The following is a 26,955-nucleotide window of genomic DNA, read 5'->3' on the forward strand; positions in this document are numbered from 1 at the left end:
GTACTGTACAACTACAGTAGTTTTAAATTTTATTGTGCACATAAAATAAATACGTTAGATTGATTAAATAAATCATGTTAACAGCAAATGCTAATGGTAATTCATGAACAGCTTGGCCATTGTGAGTGAAGGCCTGGGGTGTCAAACTCAGTTGCTGAAGGGCCAAAGCCCTACACAATTTAGTTCCAACCCTGCTTCAACACACTTGCCTGTAGGCTTCAAACAAGCCAAAAGGACTCAATTAGTTTGATCAGGTGTTTAATTCGAGTTGGAAGTAAACTGTGTAGCTGCGGCCCTCCAGAAACTCAGACACCCCTGCCTTAAAACATATATGGTTTAAAGCAGGGGTGTCCAAACTCAGTTCTGGAGGGCCGGTATCCTACAGATTTTAGCTCCAACTTGCCTCAACACACCTGCAAGGATGTTTCTAGAAAGCCTAGTAAGAGCTTGATTAGCTAGGAGAGGTGTGTCTGATTGGGTTTAGAAGTAAACTTTGCAGGACACCGGCACTCCAGGAACAAGTTTGGACATGTTTGGTTTAAAGTATATGTTTTAAACATGTTTATGTTTGTTATAATACATTAATTAAAAGAGTAAGTTCACCCACAAATTTTCATTCTGTGCTAAACCACCAGGGGCTACTGTGTATGTTTTTTGAGACCTCAAATTTCCCTTGTGTGGGCTATTCATGGCTGCTGGTCTAGGAGAAATCCCCAGAGGCTGCTGTCGACTGACTGACTGACTGATTGACTGAGTGACTGAGTGAATGAGTAAATGACTGACTGACTGACTGATCAACTGACCCACCCTCCTCCTTCCCTAAACCCAACCAATAGTGTTTTCAAAAGCACAGATTGACCTGCCAACCCACCTCTCTTTACCCAACTGACAGTTTTAAAAAGTGTCTGATTTTTACTGCGTTTTCAGATTTTACCACATTCTCACCCTGTTATTTACTTGTTTATTATATTTTTAGGCTTCTGTTTTTGTCTTATCCACTTTCTAAGAAAGAAGAAAGAAATAAGAAAGAAACCCATAAAGATTTGTGAACACTTGAGGGAGAATAAATATTGTGTAAGTTTTTTTTTGGAGAATTGTCCCAGTATTGTAATTGTATGTTGTTTGCACTGATTGAATGCACTGAGGCCTATTTATACTCACTGCTTTCCCAAACATTTAACAGAATCGCACAATTCACATGAATTGACTGGCAGATAATAACATAACAGCTCTTTATGGTGTGTCAGTTCTGATTCCCTGTAAATGCTGGAAAAGAGGATGAAATATGAGCCTAAGCAAATTCTTTTATAAGAACATTTGGGTTTTGATTTATCTGTTGCTGTTGAGCTGCCAGCTATTGATCCTCTGTGATCTCTCTTCCACTCAGAATAATAATTACAGACTGAGATCATCCATAAAAGTCCAGGGTCTGAAACCACTTCAGTATCAGGGGGCACTACGTTAAGACGTTAATGTTAAAAAATCAGACGCGTTTGATGACACGTTTCATACTTCCTGCAATGTGCTCAAGGATGTTCTTTATTGCTCCCTTATTTCACCATAAAGTGCCTGCCAACTGCAATATTTCTGCCTTGCACTGTTATAATGGTATGAAAACTATTTTCTCAAAGGAGGAGGTTGACACATGAAATTCTTCAAAGGAAGAATGCTGGAATATTCCTGAACTAACAGGACAATTCAAGGGACAGACAAACACATTTATAGAGGCCATTATTTACTCATGCCATTAAATAGAATAAGAGTCAAACTGTCTAAAGCTGTCTCTGTAAAGGGTAAATGACTGATGGTTTGACCGCCGGTGCCCAGGGTTTCATGAAACTATATAAACCGGCAGAAAAGCTGCCAATTAGTCTCTCAAATTAGCGCTGCGCTTTGCAGAGCCGATTGATCATTCAGAAAAGAGATATGAAACGTCTAGCAAACTCCAAGCCTAAACAGACTTTCTGTATGTTTAAGATCAGAATGTAAGTCATTATCTGCTTAGACAGTCTAACCTTTTCTTTTTGGACAAGAGCTGTATGCATCTGTATTTTCACATTGATGCTGATTGACTAGATATACAAATCACTTGAGATTTTCTGAAAGTCTGAATTTGGTCTTTAACTTTGACTTTTGTCATTGGACCGGCGTTTTTGATGTTGAAAAGCTTCACCACTTTGATCATTCAAACTATTCTATAGACTAAGCTTAACATTTATAATCCATGGCTGTTTTGATATTGTTAGAAATCACATAAAACTTCTGAATTTAAATATACACTTAGTTCCATCTAATGTTCTTGTGTCGTCTAGAACTCTCAGTTGCATGAAAACTGCAATTAAGTCTGAAAAATATGGGCAATTATATGTAATTTCTTCTTAAATTAGAATTGAGTTTGAAGAGAGTTGGCGCATGAACAATTAACAAGTTTCACTGTGTTTCTTCTTTTTGTACTGTATTTTAGGGAAGTTGCTAAGTTCAACATTTAAAGTTTTAATAACTACTTTAAGAATCAGAGTTCTTTTCAAAACAACAACTCAGGCTTTTGTTTTTATTTTGGTGTTTTTGGCTTGTACTGTAGCTCTTATTCTGATGTGTGAACAAAAGTGCTCATTAATTACATGTTTGGTTAAGTATGCAGAAAAGTCTAACATAAGAAAATGAAAGGGGAAAACTGCCTCAAAAATTAAGCTGCATATTGTAATCTGTGCTGTAATTCTGGTTAAATGTTAGTAATATTCATGGTGCCATACCAGTGTCAAGAACAGAAATATGTTTATTGTCTTTAAAGGTGCCACATAAAAAATCTGGGTAAACCAAGGCATATTCAAATAATAAGAGGTCAGAATATGGATATGGCCATACTGTGTTTCCTCGTTCTCATGTAAAATCCAAAAGTGTAAAATCCCAGTGGATAAAAGGCTGATCAGAACACAAAACAGACTGTTGCTTGACTCATGGGCAGGGGCGCCGTCAGTGGGAGGACCCAGGTAATTAAGGCAAGCGAAGGGGCCTGCACCCCCCCACCCCCACCCCCACCCCAAACTCTTCACTTTAAACGATAAAACAACCACCCAACATTAGGGCCCCAAATGCTCATGGGCCTCATCATTTGCATGTGCTTTAGATCAGGTTCTGTGTCATCCAGACCTGACAAGCAGCCCCGTCATCAGGAGATCTGGGATTTAGTATGCATGCCTCAGGCTGTTTTTGAGAAGCCACAACATTTCCTAATTTAACAGCAATGATCATTTTCCTCTCTTAGGTATTTTTAAGTTTATATTTAACTTACTATGCATGTGAGACTTTAATTTTTAAAATGGGAGACGTACTGAGCAACGACTATACGAGATATGTTCAAACTCACATCTGAATGCTAAATTCAGGATTTATATACTACCTGACAAAAGTCTTATCACGTATGCAAGTTTTAGTAACAACAAATAATAACTTGACTTCTAGTCGATCATTTGGTATCAGAAATGGCTTATATGAAAGGCAAAGGCCTCTAGGTATTTTAAAGTATTAACTAGTAAACATTTTTTTATGTTAAAACAACTGTAGATCCGGACTGCTATTTAATGTTTATTCATCAGTATTAGTAATACCGTTTCAGTCTTTAAAGGTTGCTGGTTTAAATCCCAGCTGGGTCAGTTGGCGTTTCTGTGTGAAGTTTGTATGTTCTCACAGTGTTCGCGTGGGTTTCCTCCGGGTGCTCTGGTTTCCCCCACAGTCCAAAGATATGTGCTATAGGTGAATTGAATCAACTAAATTAGTTGTGTTTGTACGTGAATGTAAGAGTATATGGGTGTTTCCTAGTTCTAGGTTGCAGCTGGAAGAGCATCCACTGTGTGAAACATATGTTGGAATAGTTGGCGGTTCATTCCACTGTGGCGACCCCTGAAAAATAAGGGACTAACCTGAAGGAAAATGAATGAATGAATGGATGAATGAATTCATTCACGTGGTGTGGTCACAGTGTCCCACATTTCATTAGTTTTAAGCTAACCCTTTCCCCATTTTGATACTTATACAGCAATAAACATTCACAGATTTAGTTTGGCCCTTTTAGCAAGTTACATAATGCCTTAGTAACAATTACACTGCTGTATTGGCTAAACCTTCGATAAGATCTGCAAATGAACTAATTGCCTCAATGAACAAAGGCCTCAACATATCCTGATAATCTAGTGCATTTGTGGTTCTTAATGCTGCAAAAATGGACTCCTCTTGTGTGGCACAGGCTGTTCTTTATCTTCATTAGTATCACTGTGGTTCACTCTGCACAGTGCAATCGATTTTCTGTAGCGATCCTTGTGGTCTTTCTGAGACTCATTATAGTAATGGTTTAACATCTTTGAACAGCTGACTGAGTATCTGAATAATTGTCAAGCTCTCTTTTGTTCTTTGTTGCTGCTGTCTCACATACAACCACAGCTTCCCATTCTTATCCTCCCATCTCATGTAATGACACAATAAATACATTGTTCACCTAAATAAAAATTCTGTTATCATTTACTCACCCTCCACTTGTTTCAAACCTTTATGAGCTTCTAGAACACAAAAGAAGATGTTTTGAAGAATGTTTGACTACTATAGTTTTTTTTTTTACCATGGAATTCAAAGGCTACCAGTTATCAACATACTTCAAAATACTTTCTTATGTGTAGTTTCTTTCTTCTGAAACTCACAAAGGTTTGTAAACTGAAAAGGGGCAATTTAAATGTTAACATTTTCATTTTTTTTTTTTTTTTGGAAAACTCACTTTATTAACCAGCAGACTTGAAAAGAAAGTGAAACACTCTTTAAAGTAATGCTCTTTATTTAACATTGATTTTGTTGAAACATTGTGTTTTTGTGTTTCATCGATTAGCATAATTGCTTCAGGATTGTCAATGCAAGTGTGCTTCATTTGCTCATTCCCAAGAGCTCCGTTTGCATCCTCACGACCTGCTCTCTTATTGAAACAAGCATCAGGGAGGAAGACCTGAGTTATGGTTATTTGTGAATATTTGGCTATATTACAGCAATTCATTCCAGATCCTCGCCATCTTTGAAAGCAATCCAAGAATTATATTTTGATTTGAGAATCATAACCAGGAGATAGATGTAGTCTATTATAGATTTGTACATATACTGTAGCAGACCCAGTGACTTGAAACTGACTGGACAGGGAAACATAAGGTTTAGAACATTTGCTGTTGTAATATTGTGCTGTCTCTGCACAAAAGAAGAAGCTTTATAAGTGTGTACTCAAGGGGAAGCAGATAATATGAGAAAAGAAAGCCACTTAGCAAGTCTGGTATCCACAGTTTTAATGCCAGTCTCTCTCAAAAAAAGGAGAACATCTTAGATAGTGTATGTGACACAAGTTTAATGACTTTCTCTTCTGCATTTGCCAGAAGCCATTGCAGACTGCATATTCTTTATGTATTGTATGTGCACAGAAGTGCCACTTAGTAGAATATATTTTCCAGTTGCTGTGCATTTGCATTTTTTCCTCCTGTTGGTTTTAGTTCAGTAGTTTCTGCAAATGGTTTGAAATGCGGTCTGCTTTCTTATTGCACTCCTAATGCTCTCAGTCTGTTTTACTTAGTATCATTTGCCTGAAATAGTGCTCTGATTCTTTTGACTGTGCCTGTTGAGTTCAGATCTGTAGTTTTAGAGATGCCAGAATCAACAACTGGCTTCTTGTCTTGGTAAGAAGTGTTTTGCTGAACCATTTTTAGAAAGTGAATAAAACAATTGAGTGATGTAGACGCTCTCTTCAGTCCTATGTAGGTCGAGATTTATTATAAGAAAAAGAAAAAATAAAGAAAAAGCTATCAACTTTTATATATTTCTATTTAGCCAAATGTGCCATTGGAGTTTGCATGTTCTCTTCGTGTTCGTGTGGGTTTCATCCGGGTGCTCTAGTTTCCCCACTAGTCTAAAAACATGTGGTATGGGTAAATTGGGTATGCTAAATTGTCCATAGAGTATGGGTGTGTATGGATGTTTTGCAGTGATGGGTTGCTGATGACCGGCATCCGCTGCATAAAACATATGCTGGATAAGTTGGCGGTTCGTTCCGCTGTGGCGACCCCGGAATAATAAAAGGACTACACCGAAAAGAAAATGAATTAATGTATGCAGTGTTTTTTTGCCGATCGATCGGTCGGTCGGTCGGTCGATCAGTCAGACAGACAGGAAGACAGACAGACTGACAAACACACAGGGCCCATTCCAATGTAGAGATAAAAGCTGTATCACACTTTTATTGTTTTGATGCTTGAAAACCCTATTTTGTCTTTGACCCATATATACATAACATCTTGAATCAAAGCCATGATCCTTAATAAAAGATTTAGACCGCAGCATCTACAACCACTAAAGGCCATAAATATTTTGAGCACATTCATTCCCTAGTAGGAGTGCTGTGCTGTGATCTGGAACAGGAGTGAAGCAGTAGCCCGTTTTGCTGGTTAAGTCTCCTCCATGTGGCAGATCATAAGAACTGCAGCACATTTGAAGTAGATGTAACATTGTGAATGACATATAACACTATTAAAGCTACATGCTCTTAAGTATATATTTCTATTATACCTCATATAACATTAGATCTGTGTGAACAGTTTAATCACAATGTTATTGATTTAGGGTATAATTTTTACATTATGACTGTTATTGCAAGTCTAAATATTGGTCTTGTTCATTCAACATTATTAGCCATTTTCAGCAGATTTTAATTTAAATATAAGTGATTTGCCTATGTGTAAGGTCAGAGTTTGACGTCCTTGAAAACGTTTGTCATATTGAGAACGTGGCTCTGCAGCAAATGCAGTTTCCAAATCTTTTTCTAAACACGTCTAACGTTGTGAAATGTCAATTCCGTTTCTCCTCAGCTCTGATCTGTCAAAAAAAATAACTACCACAATACTGATGATAGAGCAGTCCAGGATTTTCTCCATGACAGACCTGCTCAGAGCTGTTATTAAGCTTATCTCGGCCGGTATGAAGAGCATTTGGCGAATGAGTGACAAAGTGCAGAGTTCTTAAGGCATATCATTTACCACCAAGTGGGAAGCAAATGTATCATGTCTGATAATTCAAACTGCCTGATAGATTTTATATTAGCACTCATTCATTTCCCCGAGGCTCGGTTTTATGGTTGTACAGTGTAGAGCTCGAGGAATCGTGGGATAGAAGAAAGCGCAGCCGAGTCTATATTTGAGTGCGATGACTGTAATTAGAGTGTGATTATTCCCGGAGACGACTGAAAAAAAAAGGCAGGCGACAGTGAGGAGGTTGCGATGGAAACCGACACGGAGGCAGTGAAAAGGGTCTGTTCGCTGCTGGTTATGTCATGTGTCTGCTGCGCATGGAGAAAGTTTGGACATGGCAGGTTTCCAGGCAGAAGGAGGCATTTAGGGTGTACAATAAAGCTGTTGAAGCTTTATTTGTCATCATCTTACTGTTTTAACTGGTTCGTTGAGTTGAACTACATTTTTTTATTGCTCTTACTCTCTTACACATTTCTGCTTTTAGAACATGCTCATGTTTTGGCATTTATGTTAGGTCATTTAGCATATTATTTTATCCAAAATGACCATAAATGCTGACAACAGATGTAATCAAAGAACAACAATATACATTTTACAATATAAAATAATGCAGTACTATGGACAAATTATGACTTGAGAGAAGTGCATTATTACATTATTGTGGGTAGCACAATTGCCTCACAGCAAGAAGGTCGCTGGTTCGAGCCTTGGCTGGGTCAGTTGGAATTTCTGTGTGGAGTTTGCATGTTTTCCCCGTGTTCACATGGGTTTTTTCCAGGTGCTGTGGTATCCCCCACAAGTCCTAAAACATGTGGTATAGATGAATTGGGTAAGCTAAAATTGCCTGTAGTGTACAGTTGAAGTCAGAATTAATAGCCCCCTTTAAATTTTTTTCTTCTTTTTAAAATATTTTCCAAATGATGTTTAACAGAGCAAGGAAATTTTCACAGTATGTCTGATAATATTTTTTCTTCTAAAGAAAGTCTTATTTGTTTTATTTCGCCTAGAATAAAAGAATTTATAAATGTATAAATTTTTTAAACCACATTTTAGGGACAAAAATATTAGCCCCGTTAAGCTATATTTTTTCTCGATAATCTACAAAACAAACCACTGTTATACAATAACTTGCCTAATTACCCTAACCTGTCTAGTTAACCTAATTAACCTAGTTAAGCCATTAAATGTGACTTTAAGCTGTGTAGAAGTGTCTTGAAAAATATCTAGTAAAATATTATTGTGATTATTTGCAGCTGGAAGGGCATCCGCTGCGTAAAACATATATTGGATTAGTTGGCGTTTCATTCCGCTGTGGCGACCCCCGATTAATAAAGTGACTAAGCCGAAAATTTGAGCTTTTTTTAATTAAGAAATTGACATTTGGTTAGAATTGGAAAAATAGGTATTGTAGTCTAAAAAAGATGAAGAGATTTGTTTGCATCTTTTTCTTATTTCATGCAGAAAGGCTCTTATAATGGTAGGATCGTTATTTTCAATTTGTACAAAGTGTAGTTAGTATTGTACAGAATAAGTTCCATTTTAAAATTGCATTTCACTTGAATACATACAATAATATAATATGAGCAATATCACATGAGTAGTTGTGCAATATGGCTGTATATCGGCACTGGTGAGAGGCGTGTGTTGGCTTGAGGCAGCAGGCCGAGTGCTTGCCCCCCACTAGTTCCGATATACAGCCATATGGCAATGCTATGAGTGTGTTATTGCGTTTATACAACATTTATAACAACAGGCATAATCATGTATATAAAAAAGAAAATCAAACACAGAGAATCTCCAAAACCCTTTGTACGAGGACTACTTTCTTCCGTCACTCTCTGTCAGAACAGCAGAAACCGTTGCTATCTCATGAACATCACTTTAGAGCTAGCATTTGAATGATTCTCTTGTGTAATGTCTAAAGTGATGACTAAACAGATGATTTTACTCACATTTTAAGATTATAAGGCTGAACGGCATGAAATGCCATCAGTCTACAGAGATTTCCCAGTATTTCTCTGTTGCAATAATTAACCCTGAAAAAGCCAGAGCAAAGCAAACACTACCAGTTTCTGTGATATAAATACAGCACTACAAAATTCAAAAGAGAGCGATCGACTCATGTCACTTACCTGATTTATAATGATATGTTCAGCTGTAGGTTGAAGCTTACGTTGAGAGTGCTGTTTTTCTCTCCTAAGGACTTAATATGCAGTCTCTGTTGCCATCTTGTGGCAAAACACGATGCTCATGAATTATAAATATTTTACAACAGGCACTATCCTTATAAATAAACTGCATAGTTGCAATCTAAACAAATACATTCTCGACTAAAAAAGCCCCAAAGTACATTATGTTGTCCAAAGCATCTCCTGCTTGTCTCTGTATGTGGGCAGAGTAATACACAAGGGTGAAAGGTGGAGAGGCTGTAGAAGTGCTGTTATTTGCAAAATATCACACAGCTATCACCCAATCAGATTTAGATATATATAGAATAAAAGCAGTTTTACATTTTTAAAAGCCATTTTAAAGACAGAATTATTAGCCCCCTTAAACTATATATTTTTCAATAGATAGTAACAAACCATCGTTATACAATAACCTAATTACCCTATCTGCCTAGTTAACCTAATTAACCTAGTTAAGTTAAATGTCACTTTAAGCTGTACAGAAGTGTCTTGAAAAAAATATCTAGCCAAATATTATGTTCTGTCATCATGGCAAAGATAAAATAAATCAGTTATTAGAAATGAGTTAATAAATTTCTATTATGTTTAGAAATGTGCTGAAAAAATCTTCTCTCCGTTAAACAGAAATTGAGAAAAAATAAACAGTGAAAACTAATAATTCAGAAGGGGCTAATAATTCTGACTTCAACTATATATTCAAGCCCCTGTTGTATCTAATTGACCTGTGTACAGCCTTACTCTGATAGAGCCGCTCATGTCATGCCGCATGTGATCAGCACTTACGCAAAATAGCTGAAAAATGCTCCTAGATGGTGCAGGAACACTTGTGGTCATTAGTATTCGTGGTGGGGAGCTGCTATACCCTGCATCCTCCCTGCTCGCCCAGATAGCCATTGAATTATGAAGCCAATCTGAGCCATGCTTTGGGTTGCCATGGCAACGGACTATTGAGTGGCACCAGGTCCCTGGTGATGGAGAGATAAACAAGGGGCCAGATAGTGTGTGTGTGTGTGTGTGTATATATAGGTGCGTTTCCTGATGGCCTGTGTGCTTATCTTGAAAGTGTCAAAAAAAGAAAGAAAGAAAGAAAAAACCCTAAACCCCTGCGGCTATTATGACCCCTAGCAGAAACTTCAGCCACACAAAATAAACTGACGGCCGGTGGACATTAACAGTTCTGCTTTTCCCTCAAGCCCAACACGGACAGGCAGGTTTTCTGTCATAATGGTCACAATCGTGAAATACATGAACAAGACTGCTATAAAAAAGACAGACTATTATAGGTTCAGGATATTATGCAGGAAGCCATGTACATGATATCAAGTACCATACATTACGGAATGTTCAATACATGTTTAAAATATAATATATTTATTTGTTTATAAGCAGAGCTATGTTGTCTTATCTGTTACTTATAGAGGAATGGGTAATTTTCGAATATAGTCTAAAGAAAAAATATGTGAGCTGTTGAAATCAGTCAATTATTAAATACAAGTTTCAAATATTTGGTTTTAAAGCATATTGTAATAAAATCTGGTCACAATTTTGACATATGGCATGTCTGATAACCTACAATACTGTCTGTACAGAAAAAGAAAGTATATTTCAAAGAGTTTGTTGATATGGACAGAATAAATGAATTAATATCAGTCGATGTAGATAATTATCACAATAAATAATAAATCTCAAGTTTAAGGCAGATTTCTAAGGTAGAGTGAAAGTTGTGTAGCACAAACCAGACAGTTAATTATTAATGTAAACTTTTATAGTGTCTATCATGTCAAGCAGATGAGCATTTCTTAAAAAAATTTTGGACACTCTTTTGCTAGCAAACATTTATACAGAGAAATTAATTTTTTAGTTCTGATGGAAGATATCAAATAATGAAAGTGCTTGTTGTTCCCTTATTTTAAGGACACACACAGGTGTATCTTTATGTTTAGTACAACAAATTGATATTTATTTTTAATAAACATTGTCATCCTTGTATAATTTTTTATTTTATTTTAGAAATTTTTATAAATGTTTACATTTATTACATTTAAATTAGGTAAATGCATATCATTACAGTACCATGGTGAAATGTGTAAAACTGTGTGGTTTTTATGAGTCAGTTCACATTTCCAATCATTTATTTTTTCCAATCATTATAATCCAGTAATATTTGGGTTTGCAAAATGAGTCTGACAGCAGCTCAGAGATCTGATTTCACCCTCATTATCAAGAAACAGAACAAAATCTCTTCAAGAATTCTGCCTGCAAAGCTACCTGGAAAGATTTCTTAAAAATATTATATGCAACTGCGCCTTAGGACAAAAGCAGTTTTATGTATACAGCAATGTTGATTTAATTAAGTTAATAGAAGTAAAATTATAAATAAAATGTATTTATGACTTTATTTTTAAAAGCATTCTTACTTTACTGTATTTTTACTCAAATACCTAAAACTTTAATGCAGTTTGCATTTAAATTAAAGATTTAAACTTGAAGATGTTGCAACAGTTCTATTGGATCTTGTAGGCTTTTTAAATTAATGTATAAAGTATATTTTATTTTATTTTATTTTATTTTATTTATTTTATTTTATTTTATTTTATTTTATTTTATTTTATTTTATTTTATTTTATTTTATTTTATTTTATTATTCATGTGCAACTTATAGTCAAGTTAATTATTTTTCTTTTATCGAATCATTAATTATATATTGTCATTCTGATAGAATGATTGTTATCTGATTGTTTGATATTTTCACAATATGTATATTATGCATTTGCTCTGCAGATGCGGTGTTTGGTCAGTGTCTGAGGTATCCAGGGTCAGATGTGAGCTCTTTCGATGTGTCTCCAGCAGCGGTGCAGCGTTTGCGAAGTGTTCTTCAGAAACTGGCCCACAGAGGTATCTGCCTGTTCGTTTACCTGATTTTTTTTATTGACGTTTTTTATGCTGTGCTTGTTTATCACGTTCACGTATCATATTTAATTGGTTCCTTTTTTCCCTAAGATACACATTTCACTGTGGAAATTATTGTTTATGTATTCACAAGTCCATTGTCTGTTTTTCTAATTATGCAGCTCTTTGTTTAACAACTTCCGTGACTGTTAATTATTCAGTTCTTATCAGCTGTCAGTTGCTTTAGTCTGTTACCCTTTAGAAGAAAAAATCTGATATTACCTGTTGACTTATATCAATGTCACTGTTACAGGTTTTTATTTATTTATTTGCATTTTTACCTCCATATAAGTTTTAATACTTAGTGGTTTTGTGCTTTTTCACAAATATAGTATTGCATAAAAAAATATCTTATAGGGTTTTCCAAAAAAAAAAAAAATTTAAATAAATAGATAAATAAAAACCCATATGGTTTATTTTAATACAATATATATATATATATATATATATATATATATATATATATATATATATATATATATATATATATATATATATATATATATATATATATATAGGAAAAGTGGTAAGTCATGACAATAGTTTATTCTTTAGCCAAAAAAATGCTTAAGGGGCTAATAATATTGACTTAAAATGTTTTAAAAAATAAAAAAATTGCTTTAGTTCTAGCTGAAATAATACAAATAAGACTTCCTCCGGAAGAAAAAACACAGGAAATACAGTAAAAATGTCTTTAATTCATTAAATTTCACTTGAAAAATCTGGAAAAAGAATAAATATTTCATAAGATGGCGAATAATTTTGCCCTCAACTGTATATGTGTAAAACATCGACAGATGAAGCTTATTATGCTGAAATAATAATAAACATTTTGTAATTCCTGTTTTCTGTTTGAAGACATTTCAAAACATTAAATCAGTTAGTTAAGTGATCAAAGCAAGCTGACTGGGGTGTCACTAGCCAATCTGCAGGCTGTATTCACCAGGCAGCTAGAGAAAATTTCACGAAAACAAATAAGGCAAAAAACGTAACTCCTGGGACATATGTTGCTCTTTTTAGGAATGTATATTAAGGGGTACGTAATCAGAATGAGCCTTGGTTGGACACTGCTCATCCCCTACACTCACAGATTCAGCTTCTTTCTTCTTGTCGCAGGTTTTTAGTATCAAGCCGTAGAACTAAACGATACGAAAAAAGTTTCAACAGCCATTAGAAATTTAAATAAGGCACAGACTAAAGTAGAGGTGCATCTGAAACTTGTATATTTTATATTTCATAGATTTTAAACACTTTATTTGGGGGAGGGGGGGGTGCTGGACACTTGAAAAAATGATTTATTTATATTTATTTAATTTTTTTGAAGAGAGTGTTTTGTATTTTTAAGTTTTATGTCTTTATGTCCATGTGTTGCTTTCACTACAGTATGTGAGTTTTTTGTGTGGCACTGTTATAAAAAGAGGAGTGGCGGATTTAGGCATGGGGGACGGCACTGGGAGACGGTGACAGGGAAAGTAAAAGCTTTTAAGACACCTTTTACTTTATGCAAGTATATTGATTTAGAGTGTTAATCCCAGAATAAAGATGTAATGGGGCATTCACATTTTGCGTATTTTACTCTTTTAGCTTGTTACTCTCTATGTGCAACCGAAACAAGGCTAATAAAATCAAACTGACGCATACATGCATTTAACGATTCCCGCACTGCTCTGCTTTCTGTATGAATCTCGGTTGTTTACAGTCACGCAGATAAAATATGTGCGTTTATGTGCTGTGAAACCGGAGAAACTGGAGTAACTTTTATGAAGAGGTGTCAGCACGCAGCGAGATTTGCAACAATCTTGCAATCGACAAAAATAAAGTCATATGATGATGATCTTATTTTGACTAAGCATGACTATGAAGCAGAAATGAGGGATTAATGAGTCAGGGAGGTAAGACTTTCTCGGCCATAAGTCAGGTCAAAGACAACAGATAATTCCATAAAACATATGTATTTTTTTTATTCTATAGAATTGTCATTAATATTTATGCAAAAGATTTCTTAAGTGATCTTTAATCACTTCAGTTGTGTCTTTCTTTACATTATTTCCAGTTACATTTAGGATTGATTTCTGTTATTTATTTAGAATAATAAATGTATATTAATAATAATATTGGGCGGTGTATTAGCCAATAATGGCTTGTGGCTGGAAGGGCATCCATATGTGGTGGTTCACCCAGGGTGCCATTTAAATTAGAACCGCAACTGGAAATGAGGACTCTTGACTGCAAAACAAATTTACTTTCGGGTATAAATAGTGACCTAACCTAACCTAACTTAACCTAACTTAACCTAACTTAACCTAACTTAACCTAACCTAACCTAACCTAACCTAATCTAATCTAATCTAATCTAATCTAATCTAATCTAATCTAATCTAATCTAATCTAATCTAATCTAATCTAATCTAATCTATATATTAAGACCATTCCTTTACACCAAATAACTTATATAAGCACAATACACTGATCATATATTAACTTACAAGATTTCACACAAAATATTATTTGCATACAAAAACGCTATATATATATATATATATATATATATATATATATATATATATATATATATATATATATATATATATATATATATATATATACATATATATATTTTCATACATACATACATACATACATACATACATACATACATACATACATACATACATACCTACATACATACATTTATTAACACATTCATTAATAAATCATGCATTTAATTGTTCACAAGCAGCAATAAAATGTTTAATTCTTGCAGAATGTATATTTGAATACATACTGTTTTTTCTGCATTTCTACAGGTATTCATCAAAGATTCCACAAACAAACTGCAGCACTGTTCTTTCCTGTTATAGCATTACTCTATGTTCTATATGATAGAAATGTCAGCTAAACAAATTCACTTAAATATAACCTTTCATTGGGGGAAAAATCATATATTCCAACCCCCCAGCATTTTTCCAATGAGTATTACAATGAGTGCCCTACAAAGGACTGGTTCTATTTTAACTTTATCAATTGTGCACGATGTTGACATGATTAGTTGCTGGCATATCTGTGAAATTAAAGATCAGTGAGTAACTAAAAAAAACATAATCAAATCTTCCCTTTAAGAGCAGTTTCTGGTTTTGTCAATGCACTTAGCATGAAGTTTTATCCTGGGCAGAAGCGTGTCACAATCGGTTCCAGGGCTCGTCAACTGACACACAGCCAAACGTACAGTCATCTTTTGTGGCGCGATGTTGCTGTCTGTCAGACAGACAGATGAAAGCAAGCAGGATGAAAGGATGAGACTGAGCACTCATCCACTGCTCAGGGGCTTGAATTGGACATCTGAGGGCTTTCGTGACAGAAAGGTTTCTCAATGATACACTGTGTTAGCCAGCCTGGACTGAATGTACCAGCGCTGATAGAGGAGAACTTCAACAGAGATGCAAGTCTTAATCTGGTCAAGCTGAATGTAGTATTGTTTGAAGAGAGCTGATCTAGGGATCTGACTAGCACTTTACACACTTGATGTTGTTATAAGTCTGTCACAGCTGTGCAAGAATGTTGTTTCATCACAAGAAGTTAGTTTGAGAAGTACTAACTACAGTAGCTATACTGAAGTGATTTTAGATCAGTGGGTCATTTTTTTTGTACAGGTTTAGCTATAAATGTGAGGGCTCAAATATCTTCACTAATATAGTGAAATATCATGACACTTGGTTAGTGAGGATATTTTATTGGAGATCGCTGGTTAAAAAGCCTTATAAATGAACCAATTTTTTTTTTATTATTTTGATCTGTTTTGCACATGTGTGATGGATATGTTTAGAGCTTTTCAGCAAGCATTTTTTTTTAAAGATGTCTAATAGATGTCTAAACATAGTAGTCTTTGCTAAAACAAAGCTAAATTTGGGCTGTCAGTAAAAATCTAATAGACATCAAAGAATAAGCCAAAATTAGAGTTATCAAATGAACAGAAAAAATAGAAATGAATGACTACACATAAAAAGTCTGTCTAATCTGTCTATTTGACCACTAGTCTAGTTTTGGCTATTCTTAGATGTCTATTAGATTTTTACTGACAGCCCAAGTTTAGTCGTGTTTTAGCCAAGCTGTCTAGAGATTCATGATTTAGATCAGAATTTTATTATACCACTTTTGGCTTTTTCATATATCGGTACAATACTGAACTTTTGTCATTACATTAGATCATGTTTTTTTTATCTTGTTTTTTAAGTTCACAATCATTATAAAGTATTCTCACTATTACTGCACTATGAAATGATTACCACTGAATATGGGTTTATTTAACAATTTATAGAATTGATCAGATGTAATATCATTGTTGCTGTCATTATCATTGCTATTATTATTGTCTTTTTGCACTTCATTTTGATTTGGCCAACTTTTATTTTGCCCATAAAAAAATGCTGGATTATGCATCAGATATTATTTAAGTCAGTGGCTGCACACATGTAATCAATAAACCGTCAGTTAATTAATTAATCAGCTTTTTCATGCTATAGCTAAAATCATAATCAGTCCATAAGTATCAGTGGTCAGTCTTTCAGTCAAGCCTTAAATAAACAATTTCCCTAAAAATATCAGTATCTACAAAAGTACTTTTTGTTTTGTCTCTATTTCTTTTTATTGTTGTTGTTTTTACTCTTAAAGTGCTGTTTTTGTAGTATGAATTCAGAAAATTCAATTCAGAGTACAATTTTTTTTTATACACTTAATGTTTCTATATGGGCGCCACTGTGGTGCAGTGGGTAGCACGTTCGCCTCACAGCAAGGTTGATTCGAGTCCTGGCTGGGTCATTTGGCATTTCTGTGTAGAGTTTGCATGTTCTCACCATGTTGGCGTGGGTTTCCTCCAGGTGCTCTGGTTTCCTCCACAGTCCAAAGACATGCGCTATAGGTGAAGTGTGTGTGTGAAAAGGTGTGTATGGGTGGTTCCCAGTGTTGGGTTACAGCTGGAATGGCATCCACTGTGTAAAACGTGTGCTGGATAAGCTGGCGGTTCATTCATCTGTGTCGACCCCTGATTAATAAAGGGAAAAGTTAATGAATGTATAAATGTTTCTATAAGTCAATGCCCATTTAGTGGTAAAAAATACATTTACAAAAAAATGACAAAGCACATATACACATGCTCACAACCTACTTGAAAAAAAGCATAGTAAATGGCCTTACCTCACTCCTTCTCCTGAACCCAACCCTCACAGGAAACCCATGCCAAAATTTTAAATGTCAAAATACACTATTAAGTATGATTTTTAAGCATCTTGAATTATGAGGAGAATGCAGCATGTCCTTGTAAACCACTTGAACTATTTGTGAATATATTAGGTCATAATCATGTCATTATACAATTTTGTGTCCTTGTAAACCACATAAAAACACACAGAAATATGGCCATCATGCCCCATTGAAATTTATTGTTATGGCAAGTAAAAAATAATTAATGAAATATCTTCTTTAGTGTCATACAGAAGGAAGAAATTCAACTAAATTTGTATCAGTATGAGGGAGAAATGTAATTTTTTGACTAAGCCATTTTTTTTACCTTCCTTTGTCCAAATGTTATTTAGTGGAATGTAAATAAAACAATTGCTCATTTTAGCTCTGCTTTTCCAGAACTGTCTTTACTCAGAGCCATGTTTGTGCCATCAATCTGAACACAGCTCTAGGTCTTACTGTTGTCAGTCTCCAGCACAGCCATGTGGGGGCAGCATGAGCCATCCTGTCTGTCTCGCTGAAGGATCTGAGCCCTTAATAGGCTGCAGAGGCTTGCTCCCAGCTTGATCTTTTCAAACAGCCATAAATGAGAGTTGAAAAGCGTGGAAGGCACGCAACCGTCTTTGGGTAAATTACCAACATGGTAATGAATATTAGAGAGCCAGAGAGATGGCCGACTTACTCCAATTACCCAAGCCAAATAAAGAGAGAGGGATCAGGAGGATGAGAGGCTGCGTTCTGCTTTCTCTCTCTCTCTTTCTCTCTCTCTCTTTTCTTTTTGGATGCAGATGGTGTCTGAAACCTCGTCTTTTGATTGACGTGCTGTGTTGCAGTGTTTTTATTTTAATTTCAGAGAGCTTTTGCGAGGGAGATCTCAGACGTCTTTAAGATGTTCCCCTGTGTGCGTTTATTTTTTTGTTCGTGTTTTTGCACTTCTGTCTATGAAATCGTGCCCAGTGCAGCAGACAGATGACAAATGTGTGAACTATCAAATCTTTTCTGTTATCTCATCTTGCCTTTTTGTCCATTTGCCCAGTGTGAGAGCATTTTTGTTTGTGACATTATTGTACGCATTCATTTTAGTGGACGTGCGTTTGAGATATGATCACATCTGCCTCGTAACCATCACTTTACACTCTTTGTCAGCCTTACAGACCCGTTTAGCAGAGCAACATCACTTCCACATTCCTCCTCACAGGAGAGAGAGAGATAGTCAGATAGATGTAGAAAACATCAATGCCATCGACTCGCAATTCTCTTTATCACCAGTTTGGAGTAGCTGTAGAAATCGCGCAATTTGTTGAGTCGCCACCGCCACACAACTCTACACAATGTCATTAGATCGATACCATTGACCGGACAGCAAGAATGCTCTCTCTTTGTCATTCGGATCTATCATTGCAACTGACAGCCATCCCCACTGTGAGCTGCCCCATATTTCATGCCATTGTCTTTAGGTGTTCTTCAGATTTCCTGGATTTGAGCGCTATATCCCGCTCCTAATGTGTCGTGCCTTCCCTTTGATCTTCAGCCGTGGTCAGATAATGGAACCTTACAGATGTCTCCTGCAGAAGAAGGCTATTAATGAATGAAGAGGGACATATAGGAGGTGATAGACTGACAGTTTGGGAAGGTGCAGCTGGTAGGGAGAGTGAGAAACAGAGATAATTAAGATGGATTTAATGGCTGGACTTTCTTAAGTGAGGTCACACATAATGGACAGCCGAAATACCTCAGAAGTTATTTGTACTTTGGCAACAGTACTCAGCTAGATGTCTAAATTACACCAAGCAGAATGTTTTTCATGCTGTTTAAAAGCTTTTTGATAATCGTTTGGTCTGATAAGCAAAATCTAATGTCAATAAACATGTAAATCACAGTTATTGGTTTATTTATCCAGCCTTCAAGAATAACAATATTTTGTTATTTAAGTAAGTTACTTGCTGAAAGTAGCTTACAGATATGCATAAGCAGAACATCAAAACACTTGACTGCTTTGTTTAGATTTTAGTAACTATAACTTTTACTTTTTATTCAGTTTGTGGTTTGTGGTCATTTTATTTGTAACATTGTAAGCTATGACATCGACTGTCTGTTTACTACAACAAGGTGATCTGATCTGGTGACTGTGGAGGTCATTTGAGTACAGTGAACTCATTGTCATGTTCAAGAAACCAGTCTGAGTTGATTATCGCTTCATGACATGGCACATTATCCTGCTGGAAGTAGCCATCAGAAGATGAGTAAATTGTGGTCATAAAGGGATGGACATGGTCAGCAACAATACTCAGGCAGGCTGTGGTGTTGACACAATGCTTAACTAGTACTATTCGGCACAAAGTGTGCCAAGTAAATATCCCCCACCCCATTACACCACCACGGATGGATCCATGCTTTAATGTTGTTGACTATAAATTCTGACTCTACCATCCAAGACTCATCAGACCAACCAACGTTTTTCCAATCTTTTTTTGCTCAATTTTTGTGAGCCTGTGCGAACTGTAGCCTCAGCTTCTTGTTCTTAGCTGACAGGAGTGGCACCCATTGCGGTCTTCTGGTGCTGTAGCCCATCTGCCTCAAGGCTAAATGTGTTGTGTGTTCAAAGATGCTCTTCTGCATACCTCAGTTGTAATGAGTGGTTATTTGAGTCAATATTTCCTTTCTGGCCATTCTCCTCTGACCTCTGGTATCAACAAGGTATTTGTGCCCACAGAACTGTTGCTCACTGGATATTTTTTTCTGACCATTCCATGTAAATCCTAGAGATGGTTGTGCGTGAAAATCCCAGTAGATCAGCAGTTTCTAAAATACTCAGACCAGTCCATTTAGCACCAACAACAATGCCTTCTTCATTTTCAAGAATCCCCTTTCCACAACTCTTCCTCCTTCTTTCTTAGATGGGCGGCACGGTGGCCCAGTGATTAGTACTGTCGCCTCACAACAAGAACGTCACTGGTTCTAGTCCTTACCAAGCCAGCCAACGTTTCTATGTGGAGTTCATATGTTCTCCCTGTGCTCACGTGGGTTTCCCCTGGTTTCCTCCCACTGTCCAAAAACACACAACTTAAGTCAATTGACTAATCCAAATCGGCATCATAGATGTACTCCTAGTAAGTAGTTATCTCTTAAAGGCAATCTCTATCTGTTCATCAGCTACTACAGCAGGGGATTTCCCGAGATGTACCAGAGCTCAAACTCCCCTCTCGCCCTGCTACGGGAGGAAGCCCTGGGCTCGAAGATCTTATGAGCTCAGGGCTCTCTTCCGGGACAGCATGCCGAACATACTTTATAATCAATCATCAGCTAAGTGTGAACTTTTGAAATGTGTCTCAAGATCGCAAAGTTCATGCTAGATTATGTTCAATAGATGCAGACTTTAAAATGTTCATATATTTTTAAATCATGCCATTTAGATCATTCTTAAATTGTTGACAGTCAAGAACAAGTCCTGTAAAACTACTGATTCGCTCATTACTTTATTTGATCTCTGCGTTGCGTGGGCTCTAGTGTTGTGGTTCAGCTAACACAACACAAGGCGTATAAACAGACATGGGTGCCATGAGACGTGTATGGATGTGTAACACGGCCCTCCAGGCTTAGCGGTGACCTCTGGCCTTACCATCATCCAGGTAGAAACTTCATGTTCAGATAGAAGCTCAGTGAAGCAAAATGATTCACTCTGACATGTGCATTAGAGCTACTTACTCCCAATGGCCCACAGAAAGATGAGAAGGGAGCATGGGTTAGAAAGACACAGGAAAGTTGACCAGGGATGGACAGTTTCAGAAACAAAAGACATTGAGGACATTGGTGCACTACTTTATTTTGTTAATATTTATATATTATAACTCTCAAACCATCAATGACACCTTTTGGTTGTTTGTGTGCAAAAAAGGAGTAAAAAAAAAAAATCTTTTACAACAGAATATTGAAATATTGAATATAGTAGGAGTAGCATGGTAAGTACTTTGGTCAGTTTTTTTTTTTTTTTTTTTTTTTAGCTAAGGTTAGCTGAAGGTTATGCAGCTACTAAACCAAACAAAAATTCATTCAGATGCTTACAGCATTTCTTGAACCATTTTTTAAAAATGATCACAGTTTGTTTTCTGTATTTTAGAAAATGGTAATAAAAGTGGCCTTTTTACTTTCTCTTTAGTTTACTTTTACTCTTTACTCCTTTACTTTCGTGGATAAGAAAACAGTGTTGTATGCACTCCACTGAAGACGTCCATTAGCCTACATATTTCATTTCGTTTATTAAGCGAAAAGATTTGTTTCAAAACTAGTTTTAAATTCAGTTCTAATTCAGTTCTCTGCACTGGACTATAGAGCAGCTTTCAGTTGTTTAATGGTGTGGTCTATTTCAGTTCCTCAAAAAAGCAACGCGCCAACAATGCACCTCAACACATCTCCTCTTTTGACAAAGTGGCACAAATTAATTTGCTGTTTAAACAACATGGCGCAAAAAGTAAAAATTACTGTTGCGCTGGTCTAAAAATAGAATCACGCCATACACATCTTGCACATTATTGAGCTGGGTGTATGATAGGCCCGATCTCAGAGTTAAACCGTGACAGAACAAATTATTTTAAATATATCAGATAACCTTGACAGAAAGATTCAGTATGTAATGGATTACATAAACTAAATTCATAACCAAAATGTATTCAGAAAAATCATAATATGATAATATTTACAAAACTATCAATACTTTGTTGCATCACCCTTGGCCTCAATGACAGCCTGTAGTCTTCTGAACATTCTCATCAAACAGGGTCATGCAAACTCGAGCTTTAGAATTTTCCCAGATCATTTTTGAGGATAAAGTCTGACAGTTTGTTTTACTTTGTTGCTGTCAACTTAGATAAATGGACTATGGTGTCCTGCACCAACTCACTAGTAAAAAATAAATCATAATTTACATCTGGTATCTGCATATTTCTTGGTTTGACTGCATTTTAACATGCTTTATTTCTCAGACATTTTTAAAACTTTTAAACATGAACTTAAAATGAAAGACATAGCAACAAAGAGCTGGCGCATTCTGCACAACTAACCAGCAGTACAAAGAAAAGCCTGCAAGTGGCATAACAAATAACATGAAAACACAAATAAACAGGAGAACACAAATGCATAACAATACAGAACATTACAACGGCAATAATAAGGCAACAAATTAGATTTCAGCAGCCACGATGCATGCTGGGAAAATGCTATACCCTGCCAAGCAATCTTGGGTGTGCTACAAATGTATTTATATGTGATGTTTATTTGATAGTGTGAGAGAAGCACTATATCTGACAGATCAGGCTGTGAAAAACACATTTGATTGGTACCTGTTAGCCCTCCAACATCCTAAATAACGAGTTTTACATTTTACTTTTGCATTTCTCCCTTGCACACTCAAAGTAAACAGTCAGAAGGGTTGGTAAAACCACTATTGCAAAACAGGGAGCATTACACTTTAATCCCATAGAACAAATAGCTAGTGATTTGTTGTCTCAGTGCTTTATGCAGCAAAAGCTAAAGTGTCCTTGTGCATACTTTTTAATTGTCTGCTTGTAAAACATTTGAATAATTAAATCTAACAATATGCTTCACAGTTTAAGATACAATTATTGTATTTAGTTTTCAGGAATTTAGCTTATTATTCTTTTATTCTTCAAAAGTGGTTTTCAGTATAGGAAAATGTCAGCAGCTACTACAGTATAATGGTTCTCAGCTGTTCTTGTCTCCACAGAGAGCTTATGAATATCAAATTATTTCTCTCTTCTCTCTGCATCTGTTGCTTTGCAGCAAAGTTCAAATCATTTTGCATGGGCTTCACTTGATACAGGCAGGCAGTCTTAATCTGTCCAGAAGCTCTCTCTTGAGGAAATCCTAAATGCTGTCGTAAACAGATGTTTGACTTGCGCACATTGTTGCAGTGTGTTCTGTTTTTGCCATTTTCTGGGCAATGATGATGGCTTGTGTGTAATGTGCATGAGGCGAAAGAGATTTAGATGACCTTTCATCATAATTGGATCAGGAGAGGGTTTCAGGTCAACTTTTCAATTCACCAGCCAATTTGGCTACTAAATTTGATGCATTTTATCTTAAGCTACCAACCATTCAGAACATTTACTAGCCCACATAAAAATATCAGAAATAGCCAGGTTATCGTGAGTCATGACTTGAGTAAACCAGGCTGTCATTGATTTAAATATACAGTTGAAATCAGAGTTATTAGCCCCCCTTTGAATTAATATTATTTTTTAAATATTTCCTAAATGATGTTAAACAGAGTAAGGAAATTTACAGTATCTCTGATAATATTATCAAAATTATTAGGCACTTTAAGCAGGGGCGCTCTGGGGTTTTGGCGACACGGTGGCTCAGTGGTTAGCACTGTCGCCTAATAGCAAGAAAGTTGCTAATTGGAGTCCCTGCTGTGTCAGTTGCCATTTCTGTGTGGAGTTTACATGTTCTCCTTGTGTTTGCGTGGGTTTCCTCTTAGTGCTCTGGTTTCACCCTAAGTCCAAAGACATGCACTATACTGTAGGTGAACTGAATAAACTAAATTTGTTGTAGCGTATGTGTGTTAATGAGTGTGTATGGATGCTTACCGGTACTGGGTTGCAGCTGGAAGGGCATCTGCTGTGTAAAACATATGCTGAAAAAGTGGGCGGTTAATTCTGCTGTGGCGATCCTTGATGAATAAAGACACTAAGCTGAAGGAAAATAAATGAATGAATGAACTCAGGAGATTTGAGTCCTTGGTAAGGTTTTGACATTTGTGAATTTTTTTGATCTTGAAACGCAAAGTTATTAAAAAAAAGGACAAAAATATTAAAGTAATAGAACTGTTTTTGAGACAAAAAAAAAAAAAAAAAAAAAAAAAAAATATATATATATATATATATATATATATATATATATATATATATATATATATATATATATATATATATATATATATATATATATATATATATATATATATACTTCTAAAAGTATCAGAACACTAATATTATATATTAGATTTCAGATTTCTGATAATCATTTGGTACCTTTTCACTAGACGGTTATGTCACGTTTAACAATCTTCAGCATCTTAAAGTCCTTAAAAGATTTTTTTCATATTTTGATTTCTTCAAAAAACGCTATGTATATTTATAAAGATATACTGTTTTGCAACTGCACAACTCTGATTTGCACTCCTTGCCATGTGCCCTTAAGAGTAATTGTATTGTTTACAATTGTTTTTTCATATATTTTTAGATTATATTATATGTGTTATTGTATTTATTGCAATTTCTTTTTAAAATTCTACTTACTGTAGTAATATTATATGTAAGGCAACATGTTAGAGCCTGAGAGTAACACAGTTTAAATTTTCTGTATGTCCTGTACATGTGGTTGATTTGACAATAAAGCTGACTATGACTTTGACTATATTTTGCACTATATCCTGTTTACGTCATAAGCACATACACACACACACACACATTTGCAAACACTATCTAATAATTAACAACTATTCTGTAATTTTTAATGGAGCAAAATAAAGAAGCAAAAGGGTTGTGCACAACTTTTAAAAAATTGTCAGTAAAATTAGTTAAAATTAATAAAAACGCTCAAACTAATTAAATTTCAATTCAATAGAACTGAGCTGACAATTAAAACATTTCTGGTTTTCAACTCAGGCCATTTACAAAAATCTACAGCCTACATTTAAGCCTAAAAAAACATGCTTATACATTTGGCTGCAGTTTTTAGGGTAAATGAATACTACAGCACTGTATAAAGCCAACAACTTGTTTATGTTTTCATACTTATTATATTTACATACACATGAAAGTATTGTTTTCATCAGTTACAAGTAGATAAAGTAACTGTCTACTAAAAATTTAGATAGCTCCCACTAGTGGATTTGTGATCTGAAACGTGTAATGAAATGTACCCGTAGCAACATTTTTTATGTTTCTGAAAAATGCAGGCTCGGGCACATATTTCCAATGAGCCTGTGTTGAAACAACCAGAAATGTTTTAAATGCTTTAAATTTTCAGTTCGGTTCTGTTAAATTCATTTAACTTCTGTAGCATTTGTTTTTCCTACCATGGAAGTCAATGGTTTCAGGTTTTCAGCTTTCCTCAAACATCTTATTTTGTATTAAACAGAAAAAAGAAACTCAGGGTTTGAAATAAGTAAAGGGTGAGTAAATGATAACAGATTTTTTTGGGGGGTGGTGAACGGTGCCTATCTTTAAAGCTTGAACTGAAAATGATAGACATGACAAGATGAATATTGATTTGGCACATTAATGTGTTTAGGACTAAGCATTTCAAATTTCTCTCAACAAAAACATGTTCGATTTTTGCCTCTAATGCTTGAAGTAATAGAATACCAATGTGTAGCATATTTGTGGAATGCGGTACCTGATATAAATTAATTAGTTAACATAGATACTATGAGAATACCATATAATCCGGCAAAAGCCTGCCTGTCCCTCCTCCCCCCTACCTAATTTATGCTATCATACTATCACAATAAATTAGGCAATTTGTGATGAACAGAATTAAATCAATGTTTGTCAGCTTCACTAATTGGAAGATGGTTTCACATTAACTTGCGCACCTATTTGCGCATTGATCCACACAGCCAAAGGCCAGTCAAAACAAAGAATGGAAGTCATGCTGAAAAAGGATTTAAATATTTGAAGATCACGGTATTAGAAAAAAAGAAAAGAAAGAAAAATAAAAAAGGAAAAGCTGAAGATGCACGAAACCCCCAACAGCATCGCCCCCCTCTCGTGCATGTTTTGATAGCGCTGACATCAATGGCCAGCCTGCTAATTAGTAATAGCACATTATATCAGGCTCCATCCAAGACCTAATGAGGTGGACCTTTGCTGAGGCAAAAGAGTGCAGTGCATGTGGGTGACAGGAAGGTAACGACGATCTAAGTGTGTGTGTGTGTGTGTATGTGTGTGTGTGTGTGTGTGCATGCTTCCATGGAGGGTAAATGTTGCCAGAACACACAAATGCCCAGCTGTCCTTGTACTTGCCATTTCTCTTACAATATTTACTTAGGTCTTACGCAGTTTTTACTTTTAATCAGAAGTTTGGTATTTAATTATTTTATTAAGAAAAATGTACATTTCATCAGTATGTTAGACATTTAGACAGATCTGACTAAAATTCAGCAAATATCACATTGCAGGCGGATGTAGTAACTGTGCAAATTCCACATACTCAGAAAGAATTGTTAAATGTTTTTTTTTTTTTTTTTAAATACTAAACTTTGGTGCTGGTTAAATTTATTATGTAACATATAGTCTCTTTATGCTATAGTAGCTGTTCTTTTTGGGGTTTAGTGGATTAAAAGTAATGCAACTTGAGCATTTTGACTGGTATTTAACATCCAGCTCTAAAATATGTTTAAATTAAAAATGTTATAATTTACTTTCATCAATCATGTTTTCAGAAATACAAATTGTGCCTGTGTAGCAGAGGCCAGCTAGTTAAGTGCTGTGCAGGTAAATGGCCATGGTCTTTAA

General features: G+C 35.5%; 1 protein-coding gene across 1 annotated transcript in view; it reads left to right on the top strand.

The window, feature by feature from the left end:
* Positions 1–26,955, top strand: part of ptprn2 (protein tyrosine phosphatase receptor type N2) — a 271,230-nt gene that overhangs the window by 52,362 nt on the left and 191,913 nt on the right. The window contains 1 exon segment of the mRNA NM_001128667.2: positions 12,014–12,127. Coding sequence (NP_001122139.2) covers positions 12,014–12,127 — 114 coding nt within the window.

The sequence above is a fragment of the Danio rerio genome, chromosome 7 (genome assembly GCF_052040795.2).
Source record: "Danio rerio strain M-AB ecotype USA chromosome 7, GRCz13ab, whole genome shotgun sequence".
NCBI classification, from domain to species: Eukaryota; Metazoa; Chordata; class Actinopteri; order Cypriniformes; family Danionidae; genus Danio; species Danio rerio.